This window comes from Saccopteryx bilineata, chromosome 1 (genome assembly GCF_036850765.1).
Source record: "Saccopteryx bilineata isolate mSacBil1 chromosome 1, mSacBil1_pri_phased_curated, whole genome shotgun sequence".
NCBI lineage: Eukaryota > Metazoa > Chordata > Mammalia > Chiroptera > Emballonuridae > Saccopteryx > Saccopteryx bilineata.
In genome coordinates, this window is record NC_089490.1 from 380,880,488 (window position 1) to 380,908,059 (window position 27,572).

General features: G+C 43.6%; 1 protein-coding gene across 1 annotated transcript; it reads right to left on the minus strand.

Annotated features, from left to right (window-relative positions):
• Positions 1 to 894: 894 nt before the first annotated feature.
• Positions 895 to 16,498, minus strand: TRAF6 (TNF receptor associated factor 6). Its single transcript, XM_066251297.1, has 7 exons — positions 16,309 to 16,498; positions 11,489 to 11,806; positions 8,092 to 8,242; positions 7,282 to 7,440; positions 5,791 to 5,862; positions 3,665 to 3,742; positions 895 to 2,401 (listed from the first exon to the last, which is right to left on the minus strand). Exons 2-7 carry the CDS (start codon positions 11,782 to 11,784, stop codon positions 1,532 to 1,534), a joined length of 1,626 nt encoding a protein of 541 aa, XP_066107394.1. The 5' UTR covers positions 11,785 to 11,806; positions 16,309 to 16,498; the 3' UTR covers positions 895 to 1,531.
• Between the last annotated feature and the right edge of the window lie 11,074 nt (positions 16,499 to 27,572).

Genomic DNA, 27,572 nt, shown 5'->3' on the forward strand with positions numbered 1-27,572 from the left:
GTATCTGCCCCCTTTACGCTTAGTTACACCCCTCCCCTCCCCTCCCTCTGGTAACCACCATACTGTTTATGAGTTCGTTCATGTCCCACACATGAGTGAAATCACATACTTGTTAGCTTTTTCTGAGGCTGACCTTTCAGGCAGACCTAATTGGGCTTCTCTGGAGGTATAGCACCATCTCTCGGGCCCTCACAACTTTAAACAATCTGGTGTAAATGGCACAGTGTATAGTCTTGGTAAGAGCCCACACTAGTTGGGGGATGCCCTGAGAACTAGATTTCACTGTAATATTTAATACCTAGGCCTTTAACAAACGCATCATGGCACCGACATCATCTCTCCCTATTAGGCACATCTAACCACTTCAATAACGTCTACATGAGCCCCCTTGGGTATGCACTGTCGGACTACAGCAACAGGCCAAGTCCTGACATAAACCACCATGACTTCCCACCTTAGTCTGGTGACCTATCAGTTATCACCAAAAAGCTCCCAAGTATTAATAAACTTTGCTTTCAGAAAATTGATATTGTTTCACTTAACTAAACCAGAGGGTGTCCAAAAGAGCTGAAAATTTCTGGCTCAAATAGCTTTTGTCACCATCAATGAGAAGCCAGATTAGCTGACAAGTCGAGCCACTTTACCTTTTATATTGGTAATTATGTGTGTGTACCTTGTCCTACAAGCATTAAGCATCAGAGAGCACAGGTAGGGCTGTGGAATTCACTCTGCATTGAACAGACAAAAAGGGATCTATAGCCTAACACTGAGCAGCTGGTACCCACGTGATTGTTGGCATTCTACACTCGGTAGATGCTTCTCTGTAGCCTCAAAGAAACAGGTAAGCAAGGTAGAACGAAACACTTCGACAAGAATTATTCAACAGACAACACGTTCACACTAAATAAGTAAGGTTATATTTAGGGTTTAAACTAGTCCCAGAATATTAACACCCTGGGGTGGGGGTGAATGAGAACTTAAACTTTCCAAAAATTAAGGGTCAAGTCCTCTGAAACTATCAGAGGGCAAATAAAATGAGAACTTTGTAACAGTCACTCTTCTCGCTGGTACCAGCACAGGTGGTAGTGATTCCCAAGTTTAATATATTACATTTAATACTATAAAAATAAGCTTAAACTTTAAGAAACATCCAGTATTATTAAAAGGTTTGGGCTTTACTACTCCAACCCTGGGCTTCTGACAATAGAACGTTCTGGAGCAGAAGCCCTTGGAAGCACAACAAAGAGGTACACTAGTGACAAGTAGGTGCTGCGCTATGCCACAGGCACTTTGGTTGTTAACAGGTTTGAGAAAGCATGGGACATGCGGATTCCCAAGGCAAACTGCTTTCGGTATTTGTAACAGAAAAGAGTGGCAGGTGACAAGTGATTATCCACCCACATTCACTGGTGGGTATTCCATCTTTCCCACTGCTTTGTTTACATAGTATTATTGAGAGCAGGGCAAGGAAAGACACAGTGGTCTCCAGGCAGGCTTTAAAAACGAAAACAGAAAGACAAGTGAGGGGCTGCTATACCCCTGCGTCAGTGCTCCGGGGCTGGAAACCCTCCCTCCGAAGACTACCCATGTCGAAGCGAGTCGAGACCTCACAGCGAACTAATAAAGTATCGTCCTTAATGAAGGTTCTTTGTCTCAGGGCTTCCAGATGCATAAAAGTCACATAGCCAAAACCTTTTGGGTTCCGTGGGATTGTGGGTCTCTGGAAGGCAAGGAGCTCTGGCTTGGCATCCATTATCTCCTCGTGGTTCTGCCTTACAGGCGCTTCAGACTGATCCAGAATTGTAAGGCGTATTGTGCCCTGGAAGGGCCAAGGGAGGTGGCTGTCATACTCCCCCTGCATGGTGTGGACAAAGAGGGATATGTAGTTCGCACAGCGCTGAGCACTTGGTAACTGAAGGTGCAGGCGCATGCAGAGTTTGTACCCGGGTTTGCCTGTGTAGAATCCGGGGCTATGAATGACAACAGGCTTCTCCTCTTCTTGAGATTTCAAGTGCATCCCGAAGTTACTGATCTTCCAGATGTAAATCCCATTGCACTGCTGTGCTTCTATTTCAGCAACCTTGTCCTCAAGGCTGCGAATAGTTCGTTTAAGCTCACTTACATGCATGCTCTGAGTTTCCATTTTCGCTGTCAGCTCCCGGATTTGATGGTCTTGTCTCACAAGGCGACCCTCTAACTGCTGAATGGTTTCTTGGAAATTCTGGACCTCTGGGTGACACCCAGACGAGACCCGGGACAGAGAAGCAGGATCATATGCTAGCATTTCACGCGGAGGCATGGGGGCGACGGCAAGGTTTAAACTCTGAACAGCCTGGGCCAGCATTCTCATGTGCGACTGGGTACTCTCTTGGAGGTGACGTGCCAGTTTAATCCTCTGCATCTGAAAACCAAGCACCAGACCGTGAGGACCCGAAAGGGGGCTAGCTAAGCCAGGTAAAGGTTCAAGGAACACACTTCCCACAGTCCCCTCCAACCTGCTTTGTCCTTATCAGATTCTCGATCCAATGAGATCATCTCACCTACTGATTTGCTGAAAAACTAAGGCTATCTGCTGAGTACTCTCCCATTTATCATTCAGATAAGCTCCATCCCACATACAGAATTATCAGGACCACACCCACCCTTCTCTTCTGACTCAGCGATGACTCTCTTCTTGTCCAAGATCAATGCTTCTCCTGGGCTCTTAAATGGCACCCATCCCGTACCACCTCAGACGTTTGCTCAGTTCTCCTCTTCTCCTTGACCCTCAAACATTCTCTCCCCCTAACATTTTCCCTCCAAATAGAATTATTAGTCTTTCCCATAAAAAAAAGCAAACCTCCCTACTGATTTTGTGTCTCCCTCTAGCTAATACCATTTTATCCCTTATTCCTTTTATAACCAAGGACAGTCTACCTGCACTGTCCCCAATTACTCATTTATTATACAAATCTATTGCAAATTAGAAACTCTCCTGTCTTCACACTCTTCTCAGGTCCTCAAGAACACTGTCATTGCTATAAAAATTTTTCCTGATGTAATATTTATTGTAAGAATAATTTATGTACACTATAAAAAATAAAATACAGATGATCAAAAAGAGAAACTGTAATCTATTACCTCACATAACTATTGTTAACATTTTGATGCATTTCCTACACGTCTTTTTCTCTCTGCTGCACAAATACAGAATTTGCCTACAAAATGGAATCACACAATATATAATTTGCTCCTTTTATTGTTAAATTATTAAATACATGCTTATTGTAAAAAAGTCAAATAAAAAACATAATGGAAAAGTGAAAGTCCTCTCCGGAAATAATAACTTTTCCTAAATAATGAACTATCTCAGACATTTGACACAATTGATGCTTGTCTTGAAACTAATTTTGGAGACTGTAACTATGCCTTCTCCTTGCCTGGTTCCTTAGGTTCTGAGACAGTTCCATAGCTCCTTTCAGTCATACGCCTTCCGTCCATCACTAACTACTTCCCCAAATCAATATTCTGGGCCCCGATTTCTCTTCGAAGCTGAAGACCAAATGTACGATACCTGTCAGCTGCCTCCATTCCCACTGGTATTCTGCATTGCACTATATATATAAAACCGAATTTTCTTGCTCTCTATTCAGGAACTAAGAGAAAAAAGAAATAAATACCTTACCTTTACATGACAACCAAAAGTACTGAATGTGCATGGAATTGGGGCCGTAGGACAGTCCAGATCAAAATGATTAGGCATCTGAAACCAAAACAAAGGCTGAAGATGTTTTTCCCTGTATATCATGTGATGAGACCACACTTGAAATACAGACTTACATTTTATCTGAACAAAATCACGTATTAGCTATGTCCAATTGCTGCAACAGAGCCCAGGTAGCCCACAAAGATGAAAATAATACTTAAAAGTCAGGGAAAGAAAATTATCAACATCTCATACTATCCCTCCAAATCACTCAAAATTCATTTTGAGAAAATGAATTTGTTCCTACTGCTGGGGACTGGAACCCTCTAGTGGCATTTAAAGAAAAAGCACCTTCTGATGTCAACCTCAACTGCAAAGTTAACGGGTCCCTCTCAGGGGTCCGGGCCATTTAAATGGCCCAGTCTACTGCATACATAAAGCCACAGACTGCGCCCAGGACCTCCCTCAGGACCACCTTTCATGAATCTTACCTTCCGTTACCTGGCCATAGTGGGGGGACTCAGGTGTTAGAAGGTATTTTAAATAAATCAATGAAAGTTCTACAGAATGCCTCAGCTTTTGATTTAGGGACTCTGAAACAGTCTTTGAGGTAAGATCCATTCTGGAGAGTCAGATTCTCTGATAAGTTCCCGTTGGAAATTTAGGTTAGCAATAGCCATAGATATTTCCAGCAGAAACGACATTAGGGACCGTTTAACCCAATCCTTCAATTTTGCATAAACTACAAAAGCGGTCTGCAAAATTTTTTATTGATTTTTTTAGTTTCATGGGGAGTCCCCTTCCAGACCTGCTGAATCAGGAGGGAGAGAGCGAGAGACAGGAACATCCATCTGTTCCCGTATGTGCCCAGACCAGGGATCGAACCAGCAAGCTCCGTGCTTTGGGATGATGCTCTAATCAACCAAGCCATCTGACCAGGGGAGCAAAATGTTTTGAAAAGGGAAAGATAGTAAATATTTTCAGCTTTGTAGGCACTATGGTCTCTGTTCCAAGGACCGACTCTGCCACTGTGGTAGAAAACCAGCCCCGTACGACACGCAGACAGGCACGGTCGCGTTCCAATATGACTCAGTTATAAGGACAGGCAGGGCCAGCTGGGGCTGGCAGGCTGGTTGCTGATCCCTGACCTGGACGTCAACCTTCCTGTCAGAGATAAGTGGGCAAGTCAGTGATACAACCGGGGTCAACGCCTAGGTTTTCGGATGGTTAACCTAAGGTTTTTTCCTACATTGTTGTATTTTTGCTGTGTTTTAGATATGCCACATGGTTTCCTTTAAATATTACAACCGAGCAAAAAGAAAAACCAGGAAGGTGGCACTTCATAAGTAAAAAAAAGGTTTTCACACCTTCCAAATTAAGGCTTTGTTGGAAAAAAAACAAAACTACAGGACTCTGTTAGGACAAATGGAAAAGTTTAGTCGAGTGACAGGTTCTGCCTGCTTCTGGTTTAGTAAGGTAATCAATGAAGATCTCTGGGTGTGCAGATTTCATGGGTGTATAAATAGTGACTAATATTCAAATTGTGTGGGTAAATCCCCCAAATGTCAGAAGGTAGCAATCAGATGGAATGTTCCTATCTCTATTAATAATGTACAGTTTTCTACTCTAATTACTTAATTACTGCCGCCACCTGTCGGTGGTCCAGCGGACAACTGAGCCGAGGGCTACAGAGCCTGGCCGTCTCAGAATCTCTCAGGGGTCTCAGGAGCCATGGGGACATTTGTTCTGCTACTGAACACACTTGCTTTCTTTTATTCCATTGTCCTCTCAGCTAGTCTCTGGATATTTCGGGCCCTTATTTCAGTGTGTAAATCTGTATTTCTTCCGGTGTTCTCTTAATTATTAGAATTTTGAAACTGGTTTCATCTGGAACTTTTAAGACTAGAAGAAAGCATGGGTGTTACGTTAATGACTTTTTTTTTTCTCTTTTAGAAGGTATTTATTATATTAATTTATATGAAAAATTTTCAGTCTTCTAACACTTCAACCTGTGTTCATATTGCTTTATTGATCTAATTAAAAACCTAACTCGTTTCTTTAATCTATTTGTAAAAATGTTAATTTATCAAAGGGAAGCATTATACCTGTTCTCTGATGAGCATGGTATTGCAGTATTCACAGACGACATTTGCCAAAGGACAGTTCTGGTCATGGATCTAAATTTTATTACAAAAATATAAGAAAAGCATGAGAAATTCTGAAAAAGTAAAAAACTATTTTTATAAAAGTAATTTTTTCTCTATATACAAATAAAGGACATTCACGTATATATACAAAAAGTGAGAATGTGTAAAGGTTATTTTCTCTTCCTTAGCCAGTATAGTAATAAAGTACATCTCACATTTGAGCTCTTCAAAGAATATGGTAGCACACAGAAGAATCTTTCAATCACTCTCTCAACCAAAGGCAGAGCATGTGTGACTAGTCCGGATCCCACCGACCAATACTATCAATACAATGCTTCACAGTACTCTCCCCAAACTGTCCAGCAGCAGCGGGACTTAATTAACACTCTTATCAAGAGAAGTACAGAACAGATGCGTTACTAGAGCAGGAGGTTTGGCTCAGGTTCTCACAGGCCCTGGAAGGCTGAGCCTTGTTTTCTAAAATACTGTGAATTTAAGAAATAACCCTTCAGGTTAAACCCATTTAATTTACTTAAGTTTAAGAAGACATCAATTTGTTTTAATTATGCCCGAGACATCTCCCCCTATTTAGCAAGTTAGCTGCCTTTTTCTGACTATTCCATCAACTTAGTGAGTATAATATGCTTGATTTCCTAAGAAAGTAGGAAAAATTACCGAGGTAAACGTATAAGAAAGTTTAAGGGAGCGTTAATAGTTATAAAAGAGTGCAAGGGACCTGCCGGAACTGTAGTGAAGAGGAGGACACAGGCCGGTGGGTCAGGACTAGGGTCTCAGGGCCAGCTTTGTTGTTACGATAGTAATATAAAATTATTTATCTTTATATAAAATTATGTCAGTTCCTGAATGAAAAAACTGCTCTATAATCATGATGCTGTCAGAGGTAAAAAAGTTACTTTTTAAAGATAAATGTTTTAAGTGAAGTATAACATATTTATAGAAAAGTAAATTCATTACATGTGTATAGCTCAGTAAATTATCACCAAAACAAAAACAAAAACAAAAACAAAACCATGTTGAGATTTATTTTCCATAAACGTTTTAACAACCCACTTTCTCTTTCAAAGAGTGAAGTGTGAATCTCAGACAGTAATTATTCTGCTTGTTTGTCTCTAATCCAAGACTGGTCGTTAAAATGTCACATAGGAGAGTGGATCAGTATAGGTCTTTCCTGGAGGGTTTTGTTATCTGCAGATCCACCACAGTGATACGTAGTATAAATAAAATTTTCTACGAAAGATATACAAATATATATATCCTACATTTACTTACTAAACTGGTTTATTGAACTAACTTAAAAATCAATCTCCCCACAACTGATAATATACTCAGAATTGGAGTAACACCCTCATCTACTGCAAAGCCCCTCAAATATATATTAAAAAAGAATTTAAGAAGGAGTGGAATTAACAAACCCAAGCTAGTACATGCCTCTTTATCTTCAAATGCCATCCACACAGCACAGTTTTCACAAGAAACCTGTCTCCTTGGACATTCGTTGTGAATGTGATTGTGAAGTTGGCACTTTTGGAAGGGACGCTGGCATTGGGGACAATTCACAAGAGCAAACTCACAATGTGCTTGATGATCCTATAATACGGAAAAACAATAATCGGTTAGTATCTGCCACACACCAGGAAATCTCCTAAATATAATCCCTCTGAGTGTACACTATTCTCCCTGAGAACCACCATGCCTTCACAGGAGCCAAGGAAAGGGGGCTGGCTGCAAATGTTTTAAACACTTAATTCCGAATAAATCCTTAACAAGATTTACTTTCTTGTAAAACCATCAAGCTCAAAATGGATTTATTTGATTTAAAAGCAACTCTTTTACCTAATTGCTTCAGTTAACCTCAAGTTATAGAGGACTCCATTTAGTTCATAATAAAGCACACAACTTAGAAACAGAGAAAAGCCTGAGGAGGGAGGGTCCTGAAATGATGGCTACACCAGACTTGTTGCTTATTTCAAGAGAGAAATGAAGTGATGCTATTAAAATGTGACATTATATTTAAAATGCTCTTCAGTTTAGTAACAAACAATGTTCACAGGTAAAACCTGAAGATTTCTTTATCACCATCTGGCAAAGCCTGAGTAGATGGCATAAGAAATTTCTGATTCCTACAATATATCCAATAATGAAAGCACTGGCATCTTATTAAGCAATTATTATATCCTAGGCACTGGGCATAACAATCTCTGTTCTCTTCATGCTAATGGCTAGAAAGTACTTCAATACCTCGAGATGCCTGAGCTCCATCTTGTGCAAACAGCCTTCACTCGGACACTTTACCATCAGAGAAAGAATCTCTCGTTTTGCAAAATTGTCAGGAAACAGCTGAGTTTCCAGCAGTATTTCATTATCAACCGGACATTTGTGACCTGCATCCCTAAAAGAAACAAATAAGTCATGTCCATTTTGCAGATTTAAACCACCATTAACATTAAAAAGTACAACCAGCTTTAATTCCCCATATATAAATGGACAGTTCACAAACTGTTTTTTTTTATGCAATGAATACAATGGCACCATATTGGTTCCCTTATCAAAACTATAGGATTTTAGATTGTGCAATAGATTTCAACCAAAAAATGAGAACAATGAACTGAATAGGGTCATATTTTGACTGTCATAAATGAAGTAAAAGTCATGGATGGGGCTCTGCAGTCTGGCAGGCCTGTTCAGTCAGCAGCTCTACAGCACCCTAGTGAGACGGACTAAATATGCTGCTCGTATTACCAACATGTCCACAGTGCGTTCCTCGGTCCTAAGTAAAAACTAAACCAATTAGGAGTACCCCTCCAGGCCCACATTTTAAGGTTTACTCTAAACAGTCAACACTCTGGCTTATAAACAACAAAGAGTTTCCTTTGTTTTTATGTCTAGGGTACAGTTTAGTAGGGTGTTAAAGAACCTCTATTTCCTGCTGCCCAGTGGGGCTATTTCATCTTCCGATGGGAAAAACCATCTCCAGTCCAGAGGTCCCTGGTTCATATCCAGGTGCCCCCTCAAAAGAGAGCGACGAGTGAAACCCCCCTCGCCCAGGAAGTTTGGCTGTCTGCCACTTCCCTTTAACATTTTGGGATGTCTCAACTTTCACTCACAGAAAGTGGCAAGTCAGAAGCACTAGTCTATCACTCAAACGCTTGCTGGGCTCCTCCTGTGTGTAAACCAACAGTGCTAGTTGCTGTGACATGTAGAAAGGTGCTGAAAAGGGTCTGCTGTCAAATGCTTTCTTTCTCACTTTTTTTTAAGGTTATCTATGTATTTATTCATTTTAGAGAGAGGAGAGAAAGAGACAGAGAGAAGGAGGGAGGAGCAGGAAGCATCAACTCTCACATGTGCCTTGACCAGGCAAGCCCAGGGTTTTGAACCAGCGACCTCAGGATTCCACGTCGACACTTTTTCTACTGTGCCACCACAGGTCAGGCCCAAATGCTTTCAAACTAACAAAGGTGAGAGACACAATCTTTAATTGGCCTTCTCTTAGACTAAAATTATTGGTATACTGTTAACTACTTAATGAGAAGTTTAGAAAACTAAACACAAATTTATTGAAATATACAGAGGTGGGCAAAAGTAGGTTGTTTACAGTTATAATACAAATAAATACAATAATTAATAAGTAATATAAGAATAAAATACTGCGTTTTGCGTACTTACAACTGTAAACCTACTTTTGCCCACCCTGTATACCCAAAACCTAAGTGGTGGATTTCTAAAACAAGAAACTTACAAAATAAACTGTAAAACATTATCCACAGCAAATGAAATTGGATTAACCTGTATTTTGATGTTCTGAATGACTATAATGGTGAAAATTTTCAAAGCCATTCCTTTAAGAACATTAGAGTCAAAGTAAGTGGTCATTTCTAGCTGAGAGGAAGATAGAAAAGAAGCCTCAGACATCCTTTTTTGGGTTTTACTTCCTTTTCAGACCACTGTCCATTACTTTCACGAACATCTTGCTATAAAAAACTGCTAAAGACTAGCCACCTCTGGGCATGACGACACTTGGCAAAATACTGCACATCTATCTACCTACAAATAGTCAATGATCCATAATATGGTACGTACGACCTACTAAGACTGAGTAATGTAGAAACAGAAAATTTGAACAGACTGACTACTAGTAAGGAGAGTAAACTAGTAATCAAAAGCCTCCCAACAAGCAAAAGTCCAGGAGCAGCAAAATATTTAAAGTCACTAAATATTTAAAGAAGAATTAATACCTATACTTCCTAAACTCTCTCTAAAAAAAAGAGGAAGGAACACTTCCAAACTCATAAGGCAAGCATTACCCTGATACCAAAACCAGAGAAGCACACCACAAGGGAAGAAAAAATGGCAATTTATAAGTTGAAAGAAAGAAATTTATAAGACAGTGAGCAGCCAGCTTAACTTACTTACAAATGATTTCTCCTATACAACTAGATGCTGATTTACTGAAGAACATAAAATCCTCCCACTTTTTCCAATATTTTTTTTCTGTACAGAACTCCTTCGTCACCTAAAATACTTCCCATCTACTTTTGAATAAGGGTATTTATTTCTTGGGAGATGACCTGAACCATTCATGGAAATCCCATATATCTTCATTCTATTAAAGCAACTGTGATTTATCGAGCACCTACTATGTGGCAGGCACTATTCCCGGCACACAGGAAATATTTCCAATTAGGTAAGAGAGATTGGGAGTGTGTGTGTGTGTGGGGGGGCACAGTGGGGAGGCGTACTGTGATATAAATAGGTTAGCCAGGGTACCTATGAGAGGTGAGATCTGAGCCACACTGGAGGGAGTAAAAGGTGTCCGCTAGGCAGTTAGCTGAAGACCGTTCCACACAGAGAACAGCTAAAGCCAATTCCCCAAGGCAGGAGCACACTTGACGGGTTGAAGGAGCAGCAAAGGTGAAGAAGAGCAGAGGCAAGAAGAGCATACCAGAGAGGTCAGAAAACGGATGATGCGCCTATCATACAGAGCCTAACAAAGCACTGCGCCTGCTACTTCCACGGGACCCGCTGCAATGTGCTAAGCAGAGTGACATCACCTTGCTCATCTAACCGGGCCCACTCTGGCTGCTACCCTGAGGACAGTCTGCAGGAAGGCAAGGGGAGAGGCGGGGAGGCCTGGGACAGGCCGATGGCAAGTCAGAAACCAGCGGCAGCAGTGGGGCACTGAGACGGGACTGAATTTTGGATCTCTTATAAAGGTAGAGCCACCAATTAATACTTTCTTTAAAAATTTATTTTACAGTTGTCCATAGGTTTCAGATAACGAACAGAATATAATGTGGTTAAAATCATAACAGCTGATCAATTATAGAGTCAGCATTCTTTGCATGGTTGAGATGATCACATTCTATTATCATTTAAGTAGATCTAGTTTATATTATTTTCTCTAAGCATAAAGAATTTCTTCACCCGAGGGTAAGAGGAGGGTAGGAGATAGAAATCACCTTCCATAGCAGAGTAGGAAGTAGGGTAAGAATGCAGATGTCTCAAGTTCCTGTCCAGTGTTCTTCCCTGAGCAGCTCTGCACGTGAATGACTACCCCGGGAGGTCCCGTGTTCTGTGCAGTACCGTCCTCTGTATTTGGTTCTGGTACAGGACATGGCTCTTCCTCACGCTCACGTACCTTATTGACTTGATGATGCAGGCTTTGCAGAACCTGTGGCCGCATGGCGTTTGCACTGCTTCCCGTAATGCCATCAAGCAGATGGGGCACTCGTACTTGCTTTCCAGGGGAGGGTCAAACTCCACGTCGTATCCCTGGATCTCTTCCATCAGCGAGCCGGAGAGGGTCCCCGCGCTGGCAGTGCCACTCACACTGTCATCCTTCATCGCCGCGCTGCAGGAGCTGGCCATGGCCGCGCAGCAGTCACTCTCGGACTGGCCGGAGGCACAGCCGCTCTCGCAGTTCAGCAGACTCATGGTAACGAGGTGATCAACTGCTCTGTAGAAACAGCAGGAAAAAAGTCTTAATACGTGCGTGCGCGCGCACATACATACACATCATAGCTTACCTATGCAGGTCACCTCTTATAAGACAGAGATAAGCGCATTGATATGATTTAAGGAAAACTTTCAAAGTTTTTTGATCTTTACTTCATGACTACTATTTTATAATACACTAAGGAGTTGAAGATCTAGTAGGCAGGTAGAATATAAAGCTAAAAGAAGAAATGACCTCAACTGTAATACTGTCCTTAGCTATATTACAATTATCTACTTAAATGTCTGTTTCCTGTGACTGAAGTTAAGAATTTGATTTTCATATCAGAACCCAAGTCTACCTGACCCCAGACCATGTGCACTTTGTACTGTACCATGTTTGTCTCTTTGTTTCCACAAATTTGTCTATAAAGCTGCACTTAAAATTTCTCTCCCTTAATTTTTTTAAAATTTTATTTATTCATTTTTAGAGAGGAGAGAGAGACAGAGAGAGAGAAGGGGGAGGAGCAGGAAGCATCAACTCCCAAATGTGCCTTGACCAGGCAAGCCCAGGGTTTCGAACCGGCGACCTCAGCATTTCCAGGTCGGCGCTTTATCCACAGCGCCACCACAGGTCAGGCCACTCCCTTAATTTTTATTACACTAGACTAAGGTGTGACCACAGCTTCTACTAAACAGGACCTGTCCAGAGTTATTACACTAGGTTGATAGAATTTCAAAGAATCAGTAGAGAAAAGCTGACATTTTCTTACCCATGTAACTATATTGAAAAGAAAATAATAAGCTAAAACAGTATTTTGAGTGCCCGCCATTCAGAATTTCTATGTTTACTCTTTCTTTCTGGAATGTTAAAAGATTTTTCCCTTTTACTTTAGAGATTGTGATGACATAATGACTTAAGTGGAAATCACTTTTTTAACTATAATAAATAACTATTTTAATGAGCACTAAGAAAAGAACAAGTACTTTGAGTCAGCTACAGAAGTAAACAGAAAGTGATCTGACACTCGGCAGAAAATATTATGCTCTATCAGAATTATTTTTAACTTTGTATGGTACACCAGGTATCTACTTCATGAGATGCTACAAAGCAGGTTTGGCTTTACACAAGCTGTGGAAGATGACATGGGCGGGATCATATTATAATAGAGTCACAGTAGTCATTTCAGAGGAACTGTCCTACATGTCATGTGTTTCTCTTCCCAACTGGACTTTTGGGACTTTCCCAATTGCTTGTAAAGACAGGTGAAAATGGACTTAGCAGATGGCCAAACTGTTAACCAATCAATGAGGTACAAATCTAGCCTTTTGCCTGATGAATGAATATTAAGTAATCTACGAAGAACAAATGTAACTTTACCTCACCTAGCACCAATGAACTCTCCTTGAATCTTTAGTACAACTAACCTCATCATCCTCATGTTGCCCCTCCAAAACCCTGACCTTCTTATTGGGGGAGGGGGGACATTTTTAGGCTTCTGCTCCCCAAATTGCTATTCTATTAAATCTCAAATAAATGTTAATTGCCTCTCATTCTGGATTTTTATTTTTTAGGTTAACAAGGCTAAAATAGATAAGGGTGAATATATAGTCTTAACTATAAAGATTTCTTACAGCTACTTTTCTACTCTAACATTCAGAATTTATGTAGCTTTCTACAGGAATTGATAGAAGGGATGGAACAAGGATGAAATCATTCCTTACCTTGAAGGTTAAGAGTTTTATCACTGCAATTCCTTTTTTGCAGTCGTGACTCTAACAGAGTAAGCAATGCCTTAGTTAAATATTCTGGGATGTAACTACTGCCAACTTAATTTGACTGCAAAAGGAATAAATACTGAAAATAGCATTGTGGTAAATCGTGGCTTAAGTCCACTTATTTGAATCTGAGAGTATATTATAACCCAACGAGTATACTGTTAAATGTCTTGGGGGCAGGGGAGTAGGATGATGCACCAAACTTTGTTTCCCTAAGATCAACAGTTGCTAATGAGAGAAATGTCTAAGCTAAAGAAACAACTAATATCTTGAATTGCTCAATTTTAAGTCAATGGAAATTCACAAACAAATCACATATCACAGAAATGTACCCTTGTAACCTATATAATCTTATTTACCAAATGTCACCCCAATAGCTTTAATTAAAAAAATTTTTTTAAATAGAAATTACCTTTAACTTGCTGCTAGCTTTAGAAATAGAAACTATTTCCTAACTCCTTAAAATCGACTCTTAAGATGCAAAGACCTGCCCTGGCTGGTTGGCTCAGCGGTAGAGCGTCGGCCTAGCGTGCGGAGGACCCGGGTTCGATTCCCGGCCAGGGCACACAGGAAAAGCGCCCATTTGCTTCTCCACCCCTCCGCCGCGCTTTCCTCTCTGTCTCTCTCTTCCCCTCCCGCAGCCAAGGCTCCACTGGAGCAAAGATGGCCCGGGCGCTGGGCATGGCTCTGTGGCTTCTGCCTCAGGCGCTAGAGTGGCTCTGGTCGCAACATGGCGACGCCCAGGATGGGCAGAGCATCGCCCCCTGGTGGGCAGAGCGTCGCCCCCTGGTGGGCATGCCGGGTGGATCCCGGTCGGGCGCATGCGGGAGTCTATCTGACTGTCTCTCCCTGTTTCCAGCTTCAGAAAAATTAAAAAAAAAAAAAAAAAAAAAGATGCAAAGACCTGTGAATACAAACGCTACAAAAGAGTCAATTGTTCTGTCTTAATTTTGAATGAACATTCAAGGGGCAGTCCCCTACCTGAGCACTGTGCCTCCCCCCGCCCCAGGGAGGCAAAGATCTGCACAGCTTCTTCCAAAATCCAAGTGGCCTCCAATTTTTTTTTTTTTTTTTTATCAGCATCACAGATTCAAATGTATGACAGAAAAGACCTGAAGTTACAGCCCTGAAATACTGTGAAGTACTAACAGTGTGTGCAGGTTGAAACCCTCCGAGCACCACGCCCGGCAACAAGTGCGTGACGTCCATCCCTTCCTTGAGTTACCCCACCCCCAACCTCAAGGTCGGAAAAGCCCCTTCCACCTTCCCGGGTCCCCGGCTCCCCACCGGGGCGTGGGCGCGGGAGGGATAAGACGCCAGTGGCCAGGCTCACAAGGCCAACGCTTCCCCTTTCTTCCCAAGTTTTCCCCGGTCCTGCGCCTGGGTACCAAGACCTTAGGTAGCTCGCTCCCCCGAGAAACCAAAGCCACGGGCGAGGCCGAGCGGCGGCCGCATTCGGTGCTTTCTGCCGCGTCCCCGCCGCCCTACCTCCGCCCGAGTTCCGCTCGCGCCGGTACTAGGAACAGCCTTATCTACCAGCGTCTGGAACAATCGCTGCCACCACCAGTGAGGGGGGGCGGGGGGGAAGATCCGTGTCATCCGAACTTTTTTTTTCTTCTTTTTTTAACGTGCTGCCTGGGACCTGTGAGTTCAAACAGCGAACCCAAAAATAGCTTTCCCGTGACAGTGACAGTGACAGTGACAGAGGGAGTCGGTAGGAACTCAGGGATTTTTTTCCTAAAGCTGGTAGCAGCTCCGAGGGACAGGAAAATCCAGGAGGCAGTTTCCCTTTCTGGGCAGGGGGCTGAGCGGCGCGAGCCGGGGGGCGCGGGGTTCCCGCCACGGCCGGGGCTGAGCGCGGGGGGACCCGCGCGGGGAAGCGGGCGGGAGGGCAGCCGGGGGCACAGGGCGAGCCGGGGGGCGCGGGGTTCCCGCCACGGCCGGGGGCTGAGCGCGGGGGGACCCGCGCGGGGAAGCGGGCGGGAGGGCAGCCGGGGGCACAGGGCGAGCCGGGGGGCGCGGGGTTCCCGCCACGGCCGGGGGCTGAGCGCGGGGGACCCGCGCGGGGACGCGGGCGGGAAGGCAGCCGGGGGCACGGGGCGAGCCGGGGGGCGCGGGGTTCCCGCCACGGCCGGGGCTGAGCACGGGGGGACCCGAGCGGGGAAGCGGGCGGGAGGGCAGCCGGGGGCACGGGGCGAGCCGGGGGGCGCGAGGTTCCCGCCACGGCCGGGGGCTGAGCGCGGGGGGACCCGCGCGGGGAAGCGGGCGGGAGGGCAGCCGGGGGCACAGGGCGAGCCGGGGGGCGCGGGGTTCCCGCCACGGCCGGGGGCTGAGCGCGGGGGGACCCGCGCGGGGAAGCGGGCGGGAGGGCAGCCGGGGGCACGGGGCGAGCCGGGGGGCGCGGGGTTCCCGCCACGGCCGGGGGCTGAGCGCGGGGGACCCGCGCGGGGAAGCGGGCGGGAAGGCAGCCGGGGGCACAGGGCGAGCCGGGGGGCGCGGGGTTCCCGCCACGGCCGGGGGCTGAGCGCGGGGGGACCCGAGCGGGCAGGAGGGCAGACGCGGGCACGGGGCGACGTCCCCCACCACGGGGAGCGGGAGCAGAAGGGGCTGCGTCCCCAGCCTCGGGGGAGCGCGGGGACAGGGGCGACGTCTCCCGCTGGTGGGAAAGGCGAGCAGGGGGCGGCGTCCGCCGCCTGTGGGAACCGGGGCCGGGCCGCCGGGAAGGGGCGTCCGAGGGAGACTCACCGCTCGCGTCCGCTGGGCTGCCCACTCCCCCGACCGCACGCTCCGCTCAGTCCAGGCACCGGGAGAGGACGGACACCACGCTCCGCTCTCAGGCTGCCCGGACGCCAGTCTCCCGGCCCGGAGGCCGCCGTTACCGCGTCCTCCGGCCGCCCGAAGCCCAAACTCCAGCTCCCGACACCCCTACTTCCGCCTTCTCTGCCCGCCCGGGGGAGCCAGCGGCGGGGGAGGAGACTGAAGGGCCGAGTTGGGCCTCGGCGCCCCCTGGCGGCGGTCCTCCACAGGTGCGCGGGCTGCGGCGCAGGCGCGGGGCAAGGCCAGCTGTCAATCCAGAGCGCTCGGGCTGGGCTTCTCTTTTAAATGAGAACTTTGACAAGGAGATCCGTCCCGGAATAACTGAAGAGTCTGATGAGCAGCCGCAACAACAGCAGTAATCAAAACTGTGTTTTTATAGCTTCCCTTATCCAATCAGGAGAGATCAATTGACCTTTGGGAATTCTTAAATCCCTCCTGGACTCCACCTTCCTTGCTAAGAAAATTTCCACGATAGGTAGAACCTTCTCTTATCACCTGGTCCTTCCTCTTCAACCAGTCCAAGCAAGTCTAGCCCACATATTAAAGGTTTTTTCCTCCTGAAACTGCTGGCAACCATACCATCCTTTTTCTTTCAATGGCACGAGAAAGCTATTTTGAATTCCCTGTTTAACTGGATGCAAACCTTTAAGGAATGTAACAAGCACTTTGCAGGAGATGCACAAAAGATTTACACACACCCCTGCAAATTTGGCTCATCTTTCACCTCTTGAAGGAGGTATGACGGGTCGTGGTTTTAAGTGTACATACCCTGAAGCCAGTGTTTCATTTAAATCTAATTTTCTCCCCTTTATAAGTTAAAACTTCAGATAATTTACTTAATCTGACTTTTCATTTTTTTCATCTCGTATTAAAATGGGGATAATAATAGTACCTACCTCATAGGCTAGTTGATAAGGTGAGATTGGCTAGGAATGTAAATACACCATTTAAAACTATCTAGGACAGTGATTTTCTACTGGTGTGTAGCAAGAATTTTTAAAACATGTAATACCTGACTAGTCAGTGGTACTGACCTCTTTTCCTTAGATTGTCAAATAAAAAAATGACAACACAATAGCCATGTGGTGTGAATGAATCTAAATTGTATCTATTTTTTTTGTCAGATTGGCCATATATATGTGTGTGTATATATATATATATATATATATATATATATATATATATATATATGCTGCAGTTTTAGTAATTCATTTTTGTACCATGAGATGAAAAGGTTGAAAATTTCTGATCCTGGGATATAGTATATGCTCAGTAAGTGATAGCAATATTGTATTTCTTGTTTTCTGTCTGCTAATATTCATAGAAAATTCTTATGTTTTCAAGATAAGAACCTGTCAGAACTAAATGGGAAATGATATTTTCAAACAACAGCTCAGATAAGGGCCTAATATCCAAAATATACAAAGAACTCATAAAACTCAACAACAAACAAACAAACAATCCAATAAAAAAATGGGAAGAGGACATGAACAGACACTTCTCCCAGGAAGAAATACAAATGGCCAACAGATATATGAAAAGATGCTCATCTTCGTTAGTTATTAGAGAAATGCAAATCAAAACTGCAATGAGATACCACCTCACACCTGTTAGATTAGCTATTATTAACAAGACAGGTAATAACAAATGTTGCAGAGGCTGTGGAGAAAAAGGAACCCTCATACACTGTTGGTGGGAATGTAAAGTAGTACAACCATTATGGAAGAAAGTATGGTGGTTCCTCAAAAAACTGAAAATAGAATTACCTTATGACCCAGCAATCCCTCTACTGGGTATATACCCCCAAAACTCAGAAACATTGATACGCAAAGACACATGCAGCCGCATGTTCATTGCAGCATTGTTCACAGTGGCCAGGACATGGAAACAACCAAAAAGCCCGTCAATAGATGACCAGATAAAGAAGATGTGGCACATATACACTATGGAATACTACTCAGCCATAAGATATGATGACATCGGATCGTGTACAGCAAAATGGTGGGATCTTGATAACATTATACGAAGTGAAATAAGTAAATCAGAAAAAAACAGGAACTACATTATTCCATACGTAGGTGGGACATAAAAGTGAGAGTAAGAGACATTGATAAGAGTGTGGTGGTTATGAGGGGAGGGGGGAGAGGGAGAGGGAAAGGGGGAGGGGGAGGGGCACAAAGAAAACTAGATAGAAGGTGACATAGGACAATCTGACTTTGGGTGATGGGTATGCAACGTAAGTGAACGACAAGATAACCTGGAGTTGTTATCTTTGAATATATGTATCCTGATTTATTGATGTCGCCCCATTAAAAATAAAATTATTTAAAAAAAAAAGAACCTGTCAGAGTCCATTGGCCCTCCCTCTCTGTTTAAAAAAATGGATTTTGAAATATTTAAGACATAAGGAGAATTACACACACATGTCTGTGCGTTCACCACCCAGCTCAAGAATGAAAACATAGCCAATGGAGTTGCCAGTCCCTGTGTGTCCCTCCCCAACACCCCTCACCTGCCGTATAAAAATAAATCACTTATGGATGACAAAGAGATTATGATATGAAATTGAGAGCTAGAGAAAAGGAAGAGCAAGGGAGTTAGACTTTCATTCTCTTATTAGTATAAATTCTGGAGAAAGTTGTGTAACCCTCATGAGCGTCAGCCTCCTAATATGTAATCACGCGGATAATATTTACCTTCCAGGCTGTTGTCAGGATCAACTCATAAAAATACATGGGAGAGAACCCAGCGCTGGGTTTTCAAAAGCACTGTGTATTCTGAATGTTTGACCATTTTTATGTGTCCTCAAGGGACCTTGTTGGTCAAATAAGTTAGTAAATATGATATGTAGGGTTGCTCGTTTATAGTTTGCATTGGGTGTGGGGACAGGCTGTTGTTATAGCAGGCAGGGTTGTTATAGCTTAAGGCTTAGTTTTAAGACTAAGCCTTTTCCACTCTTAGTGACTTTGTATCAGAGACTTCCTTGTTTGTATATTGGATTAAAAGTTTTGATTTCTACACTATAAAATGGGGCAGACCAGGAACTTGCTCTCTCTTGGTTCCTGAGATTAGCATTAGAGAGCAGAGCAGAGAAAGGCCACCTAGAGGAGAGGAGAAGCAGCCAAGATGGCTGAATGCTGAAGGAGAAGCCAGTTTTTTGTTTTTGTTTTTGTTTTTTCCTTTTCTTTTTCGAAGCTGGAAACGGGGAGAGACAGTCAGACAGACTCCTGCATGCGCCCGACCGGGATCCACCCGGCACGCCCACCAGGGGTGACGCTCTGCCCACCAGGGGGCGATGCTCTGCCCCTCCGGGGCGTCGCTCTGCCGCGACCAGAGCCACTCTAGCGCCTGGGGCAGAGGCCAAGGAGCCATCCCCAGCGCCCGGGCCATCTTTGCTCCAATGGAGCCTTGGCTGCGGGAGGGGAAGAGAGAGACAGAGAGGAAGGAGGGGGTGGGGGGTGGAGAAGCAAATGGGCGCTTCTCCTATGTGCCCTGGCCAGGAATCGAACCCGGGTCCCCCGCATGCCAGGCTGACGCTCTACCGCTGAGCCAACCGGCCAGGGAGAGAAGCCAGTTTTTGCAGAGTTTGTGCAGAGAGAAGGAGATGGGGAACAGAGGTGAATAAAGCTGGTGAGCTAGAAACCATTGATGCTAGGAAACTCGGATAAGTCAGTGGCTTTGGGAGCCCTGAATGGGAAGGGAAGTGTTTTCCCACTGTGTATATTTCTTGCCCGCTGGGCAAGCTAGTATTAAAGCTAATGGCCCACCAGTTCTTGGCTCCATTGTTTCATTACTGTCTATCTGAATCAAATGCAAACCTGCATGGGCCAGGCGGCTGTGATGGTGGCCGTGGCTACTGGTTCATCTGTGGCAGGATTCGGTTTCTGTATGGAGCCACCACCACCTTTGAGTGGTGGAGTAGAGGACTGGCTGCTGTTATGGTTCCCCATGGCTGTCCTTTTGGAGACCAAAGGCTGGCTGACTTTTACAGCCACGTGTGAGGAAACTGAGAGCTCTGTGGAAGAGGCTGCCCGGGACCTGAAAACTGAGAAGTGGAAGGAGCTGGAGCAAATGTGGGAGAAACAGATGCTGACCCTGGAGCTGGAGGAAGCGCTGGAGGAGGAGGCCGACCAGATTTGCAAGATTCGCCTGGAAATGGAGCAGCCGCTGGAGAAGGAATCACAGGTGTGTGAGTTGCAGACTGCACTGGACGTTGTGGAGAGCCAACAGCAGCGAGAGGCTGAGGCCACAGCTAAGGCGGGAGCTGAGGTTGCAAGGCCCGTAGAGCAGAAGGCAGCAGCGGCCCGGGGCTCGAGTCTGGCAGCGGGAGCTGGTGTTTTCAGTTCCTCTTTGGAGGATGAGGAGAATCAGGCTTGAGTTGCAATCTGCAGTCTCCAGAAGATGAGAATCTGCAGCAAGGAGTACCTACTACACTCCTGATAGGTCTGTGATTTGGGGACATAGGGGTGGTTGCCATCACGCTCTCTAGAGCAGAGACAGAAGTGCTAACTGCCTTTGCCACGTGCTCCTCCTTGGGACAGTGTAAGACCTGCCAGGATGGCAGGGGTAAGGGGGGTGGCTGAGGCCCCATGTGCGTGGACTGATTCCTGGACTATGACCGGAGTGGACACTGGCTCCTTTGTTTGATGGACTTACGGATTTTGGACAATGTGAACTACCCTGATGGGGGTGGGGGGTAGCTTAGCTGGAAGCACTCCCCTGCCCCGGGAAGACTTTCAAACGGCTAGAAAGAAGGCCGAGGACATTTTGCGCTTTTGGCAAAGTGATCAGATACTGGTGAAGTGTATCTTTTCAATTGTTGAAATTGTATGATTTGTCATGTTGTTGTAATCTGTGTAATGTGCCTAATTTCCTTGTGCAGGTAGGTATACCTGTGCTTTAGATTGTGAAGCAAGCAAAAGGGGTGGAATGTTGGTCAAATAAGTTTGTAAATATGATATATAGGTTTGCTCGCTTATAGTTTGCATTGGGAGTGGGGGACAGGCTGTAAGCAGGCAGGGTGGTTATACCTTAGGTTTAGTTTTAAGTCTAAGCCTTTCCCACTTTTAGTGACTTTGTATCAGAGATTTCCTTGTTTGTATATTGGATTAAAGATTTTGATTTCTACACTGTAAAATGGGGCAGACCGGGAGCTTGCTCTCTCTTAGTTCCTGAGATTAGCATTAGAGAGCAGAGCAGAGAAAGGCCACGTGGAGGAGAGGAGAAGGAGAAACAAAGCCAAATGGCTGAATGCTGAAGGAGAAGCCAGTTTTTGCAGTTTGTGCAGAGAGAAGGAGATGGGGAACAGAGGTGAATAAGTCTGGTGAGGTACAAACCTTTGATCCTAGGAAAATTTGGATAAGTCAGTGGTTTTGGGAGCCCTGAATGGGAAGGGAAGTGTTTTCCCACTGTGTGTATTTCTTGCCTACCGGGTGCAAGCTAGTATTAAAGCTAATGGCCCACCAGTTCTTGGCTCCATTGTTTCATTACTGTCTATCCGAATCAAATGCGAACCTACATGGGCCAGGCGGCTGTGATGGTGGCCGCGGCTACTGGCTTTACAGACCTCCTTCATCTACTTCCATAAATCCTATTTACTCTCCTCTATTTTATATGTGGTGGAGGGTTTTAGCGCTCATCCATGCCATAGGCATGCGGGAAACGTACACTTCTCCATCTCCTTGCAGTTGGGCCATATCATCCTGCTAATTCTGATCCACAGGCTGCGAGGGGAAGGAATGCATGTCTGTTGGGGACTGAAAGCCAACAGGGTCTTTGCAGTTTAGATTTTGGGGGGACAGAGGTGTGAGGAACTGACAGTAAACTGACAGTCTGCCCAACCCCCCACCTTATTTGTTCTGTGAAGTTGCTAAGGGCTATTTTGTTACGGTGCTGGATTGTTTATACTCATCCCGCCCCCCATTTCCCCCCCCCCCCCCGGAAAAACTAGAGGCAAGTTTCTTTTATCCTTTGTCTTGTGAAGTTAAGATGTTATGTATGATAGTGGGGGTTTTCTGCACTTGGTAGAATTCTTGGGTTGCCTTGGAAATGTGATCAGAGATCTCTTTGATTTGCTAATGGCCTTACTTTACACTATAAATAAAGCAGGAAGGGGGTGTTGAGCGCACTCTGTTCTTGCCATGAGCATTGCAGAGGCCTCCCGAGCCCATCCTTTTACTCTAAGCCTATTTTTTTTAATTCCGCGCTGTTCCCACTCAGGGCCTGGAATTACTAGCTGCGCTGGTTTGCGGCACATGTCATTTTAAGGCCAAAGCATTTGATTTTTATTGCAAGACCATCTTCCCCATGTGGCAACCAAGGAGATCATGGGATACCTGTAAGAGGATGATTGATAAATTGCTGTGTGGAGGGCAGTTGTCTTGGAAAGTCAGCCCACTTGCATAGAACTTATTTATGTGAGCAGGAAACAAACGTCAAGTGTTTTAAGCCATTGAAATGTTGGAGTTGTCTTTTCTGCCATAAAACGTATCCTATCCTATGCACAGTTCCTCCTTGAAGTCTTTTCCAACAGCTTGTACCCCTGTTTACTGGGAATCAAAAAACCAAAGCTTTACTCCGGCTCTGCCTCACCTAAATTGGGACCTGGCCAGGTGTCTTCATCTATAAAGTTGGAATAAATTGTACTCTGTCTTCTTTTCAGAGCTGTGATAAGTCCAAATGAGATCATGTATGTGAAAATGCTTATCAAACTAGAAAGTCCTATATAGATGGAGGGAACTGACCATTTGATCTGTGGAGTTACCAGGTATATACAGCAACTGCAATGACCAGATTTTCCGAAATGCTGCTAATTTAAAATATTTTTATCAGCTGTCTTAGACAGGTAAATTAAAGTGTATAAAAATGTCATCAGCACATCATTCCTGGATTGCTGGTTTTCACATTCTATTTGAGAAATGAATAAGATACACTGTATAGACTGTTGCAGGTGAGGGGAAGCCAGTGAGAGATTCTTTCCCCAAACATTTAGCAATAAGATAGCTGAATTATGAGTAAGAGTTAAATTATAAAATTAAAACACAATTCAATAGTTCAAAACATTTATTGAGCAACCATTATGTGTACGTGGCAGTCAGCCTCAAAGACATATTTATGCCCTGTGTGATTCCCTTCCACACAAATAGGGTGTAACCAGTAAGATGTGGAAATGACAGAATGCTATTTCCTAGGCTAGTTTGACTCCAGGGTTCCGAAGAAAATATGTCAAGACTTCACAGCCACTAAGGGAGAATTTCTTGGACAACAGGGGGATATTCAGTAAGAAGTATTCTAAGTGACCATATTTTCATTCAGAAAACAAATTCAAGAGAAACCAGAGTTTTCTATTATACCTTCCATCCACCTTTCTCTTTCTCATCTCACCATCCACCCATTTGTCTATCCATTCATTGATGATCTTTATGCCTCTTTTAGAGTTAAAATTCACAAATGAGATGGTTTTCATGATGCATGTTATTAGATTGATTTTGATTGAAAACTGATGAAAAGTGCATCTGATTGGTTGACTTGTTTTGTCAATAAAGACTGGCTTTGTTAATTAGGTTATATCAGGGGTAGTCAACCTTTTTATACCTACCGCCCACTTTTGTATCTCCGTTAGTAGTAAAATTTTCTAACCGTCCACCGGTTCCACAGTAATGGTGATTTATAAAGTAGGGAAGTAACTTTACTTTATAAAATTTATAAAGCAGAGTTACGGCAAGTTAAAGCATATAATAATAATTACTTACCAAGTATTTTATGTCAGATTTTTGCTAAGTTTGGAAGAATAAATCTTTCTAAAACAACTTACTATAGTTTAATCTATCTTTTTATTTCTACTTTGGTTGCTCCACTACCGCCCACCATGAAAGCTGGAACGCCCACTAGTGGGCGGTCAGGACCAGGTTGACTACCACTCGGTTATATGTATAGTATAGGTTTCCCCCATAAATTGAATGATCTATATGTACTGCTCCAAAATTCTGTCAAAACATATGTAAAGCATGTGTGAAATATATTTATACAATATGGTAGATTGACATTTTTTTTTTGCAATTACTTGAACATATAAAATATTTTAGATATCAACCTAAAAGTGCATTGGGATATATCATCTTATCAGAGCATCTTAAAGTCAGAATCTCTCTCACAGCACAAACAGGAAGAGCAAGAAATTAAGTACAATCATCTTTGATACAATTACAAATCAAGAAAGACTCAGTTAATTAGAAGAGGAATTAGAGATGATGGAGCCTAGAAAAGGTCAGAGAGATCCAGGGTGGAATTTCCCACATGCATTCTATTTGGGGAAGGAAGTGCCCCGCATCAAAATCTCTAGTTGTTCATTGTCAAAGGCAGGAGTTTTGGAGATGACCTGATGTCATTAATCTTTGAATTGTAAAAGCAATAACCTACTGAATGAGTTCATGCTTGCTAACAGTGGCTTAATAAAGTCAAAGATGCACATGGAAGAGATGTTACTCAATAGAGGATTCCTGGCCTTGGAACAGATTTCAAGTAGAATAAGGCTCAGGGTAGTCCCCACCGTTTCTCTCTCCCTCTTTCTACCCCACTCCACCAAAATAAGGGAAAGATCTCAGAGTGCAAAGGAGGGAGTAGATGATGACCAATGAAAAGGTGGGGGCAGAGAGGGATGGTGAGTGAGGTGTGTAGACATGTGGGGATATATGACAAGACTCCTGGGGAAGTTTCAGACAGTAATAACAGGCTTGGATGCTGGGCCCTTGGCTCAGTCCACTGTCTAGGCTGAGAGCAGTTGAACTACTAGGAGCCAGAAGATTATGTTGGAACTTGCTTTGGAATCTATGGAAGTTCCCAGTATTGTCCATGGCAATGAATTTTCTTTGGTAAAGCTTGTCCACTAGCAAGGAGTAAAAATAGTTGTCCTTCCTTCATCACCTTCTTTCCAAATCCCAGTCAAGAGCCCAAACTTTTTGTGGCACTCTCATTCTTCCTGCTCTAGAAGAAAGGAGGGGATTATTTCTCTTCTTTATTTGGAAAAATGGGGAGTGTGAGCCCATTTTCACGGCACTGGGACCAGTTTTTTCAGAGTTGCACCACTGCTCATCAAGCAATGTTGACATGAGATATTGACCCAATTTACTGCTTTTCTTAAGGGAAAGAATGTAGCAGCCATAGGATCTAAGTATCTGATTTATTAGTGCACTAGATGCTTAAAAAGCTGAATTGCTTTTGTCTGATATGTATACTTGTTTCCTTGTTGTCTATTTTTTATAGGCATTTTTAATTTAGAAAGAGGAGGGGAAGCAAAGACTGACTCCCACATGCGCTCCCACTGGGATTCACCCACAAGCCCACTAACGGGCGATGCTCTGTCTATATTGGGCGTTGCTCTGTTGCTCAACAACTGAGCTCTTCTTAGTGCCTGAGGCAAAGGCCGTGGAACCATCCTTAGCACCTGGGCCAACACGCTCCAATTGAGCCATGGCTGCAGGAAGGGAAGAGAGAGAGAGAGAGAGAAGCGACGGGGGGGGGGGGGGTGGTGCTGGAGAAGCAGATGGTCACTTCTCCTGTATGCTTTGACCAGGAGTTGAACCAGGGATGTCCACACATTGGGCCAATGCTTTACCACTGAGCCAACCTGCCAGGGCCTGTTGTCCATTTTCAAAGGTAGTTAGTGTATAGGCACATTGGATGGACAGAATCAGTTTTTGAACTGACAGAGCTAGGCAGAAGATTAATTCACCAAGGTATATAATATCTTATGACTTCTCTTGGTACATTCTCTTCTGGACACTTTTCAAACAATTACTATTAGGAAAAATCATCTAAAATTTGAAATATAGCAGGAAAAAGTCTACAATATTCTATAGTGTTATTGTTTAACATGTTCACCTAATGATTATTTAATATCTGTGTCTGAGAATTCACCTTTGTTTGACTTTGATATTTACAATTTGATTAAAGACCAGTCACTGAAGTTACACATTAACTTAGAGATTTCTGTCCAGTAAAAAAAAAAACCAAACCCCAGTAGTTAATTCTCTGAAAGATACTAAGCGGTTTCATATCCATTAAGCAGGTAAATTTATTTCAGCATTTTTTTGCTTGTCTATATAAAACCTCTGTTTTTCCAAGTCTCCTTTGAAGTAGTTTATTATCTTGCCGATTTGTTAATTAATGGATTGAATAAAATCTTAGACACATGTTCATTGTATATTTGTATAACAGTCTTGTGTTTAATTTTTTAAAAATTATTTCAACATTACAACATTCCTGCTTGACTCTGCTTCTTTCCAATATTTGCATATAGAATAAATCGCTCAGAATTTTGCGTGTTTGATGTTTGACCTCTTGAATGGGACAATGATGCATCTTTCAGGACATCGGGATTCTTCTTCTTCTTCTTCTTCTTCTTCTTATTCTTATTCTTATTCTTATTCTTATTCTTATTCTTGTTTTTAAAAGCCCTTAATCATTTCACTGTAGTACAAAACCAAAACTGTGTATTTAAGTTTTTGACATCCATATTCTGGAACAATTAGAGGCTAATAGTTTAGGAAGGTTCTAAGTTCCAAAGCCTCATTTGTATGTGTTCTTGCTGGCTGCCGGGCGTGGAGACTCCACAGCAGTGGCGGGAAGTGGGGCATCTGAGGTACAAGAGGAGACATGTCCTGGACTGAAGCTTGAGCATGCTTGGCGGGAAGTACAGGAGGAGATAGATTTTCAGTGTTCCTGATTAGAATTGACAGTATCATTTCCCCAAAAGGCAATTAAATAAATAATATTAGTTTCCTTGAATTGCCCACAATATAGTAGAAATAATGTGTCTTTGATGCAACAGTGTTATTTTCAGTAATTGTATCTTTTCTTTGCAACATGAACCAAGTAGTCTTTTGTGGGGCAGACTGGAAAACTAGTCCCAATTTTATAACGTTGTTTTTATAGAAAATAATGTATTTTGTTTGGAGCAACTAAATAAAAATGCTTTGGGGAGAATATACAATTATTTTATAGATTGGGAACAATTTACCATGAGACAATAGGTTTATTACAATGACAAATTAAGTAAATTAGAAGCTGCTTTGCTATAAAAGGGAGTGGAAAGGGTGTGTGTGTGTGTGTGTGTGTGTGCACGCTATTACACCTTTTTAGGTTCTTTTTTTTTATCACATAGAGTAGGCCACATTCCAAGTTCCTCTGAAGGA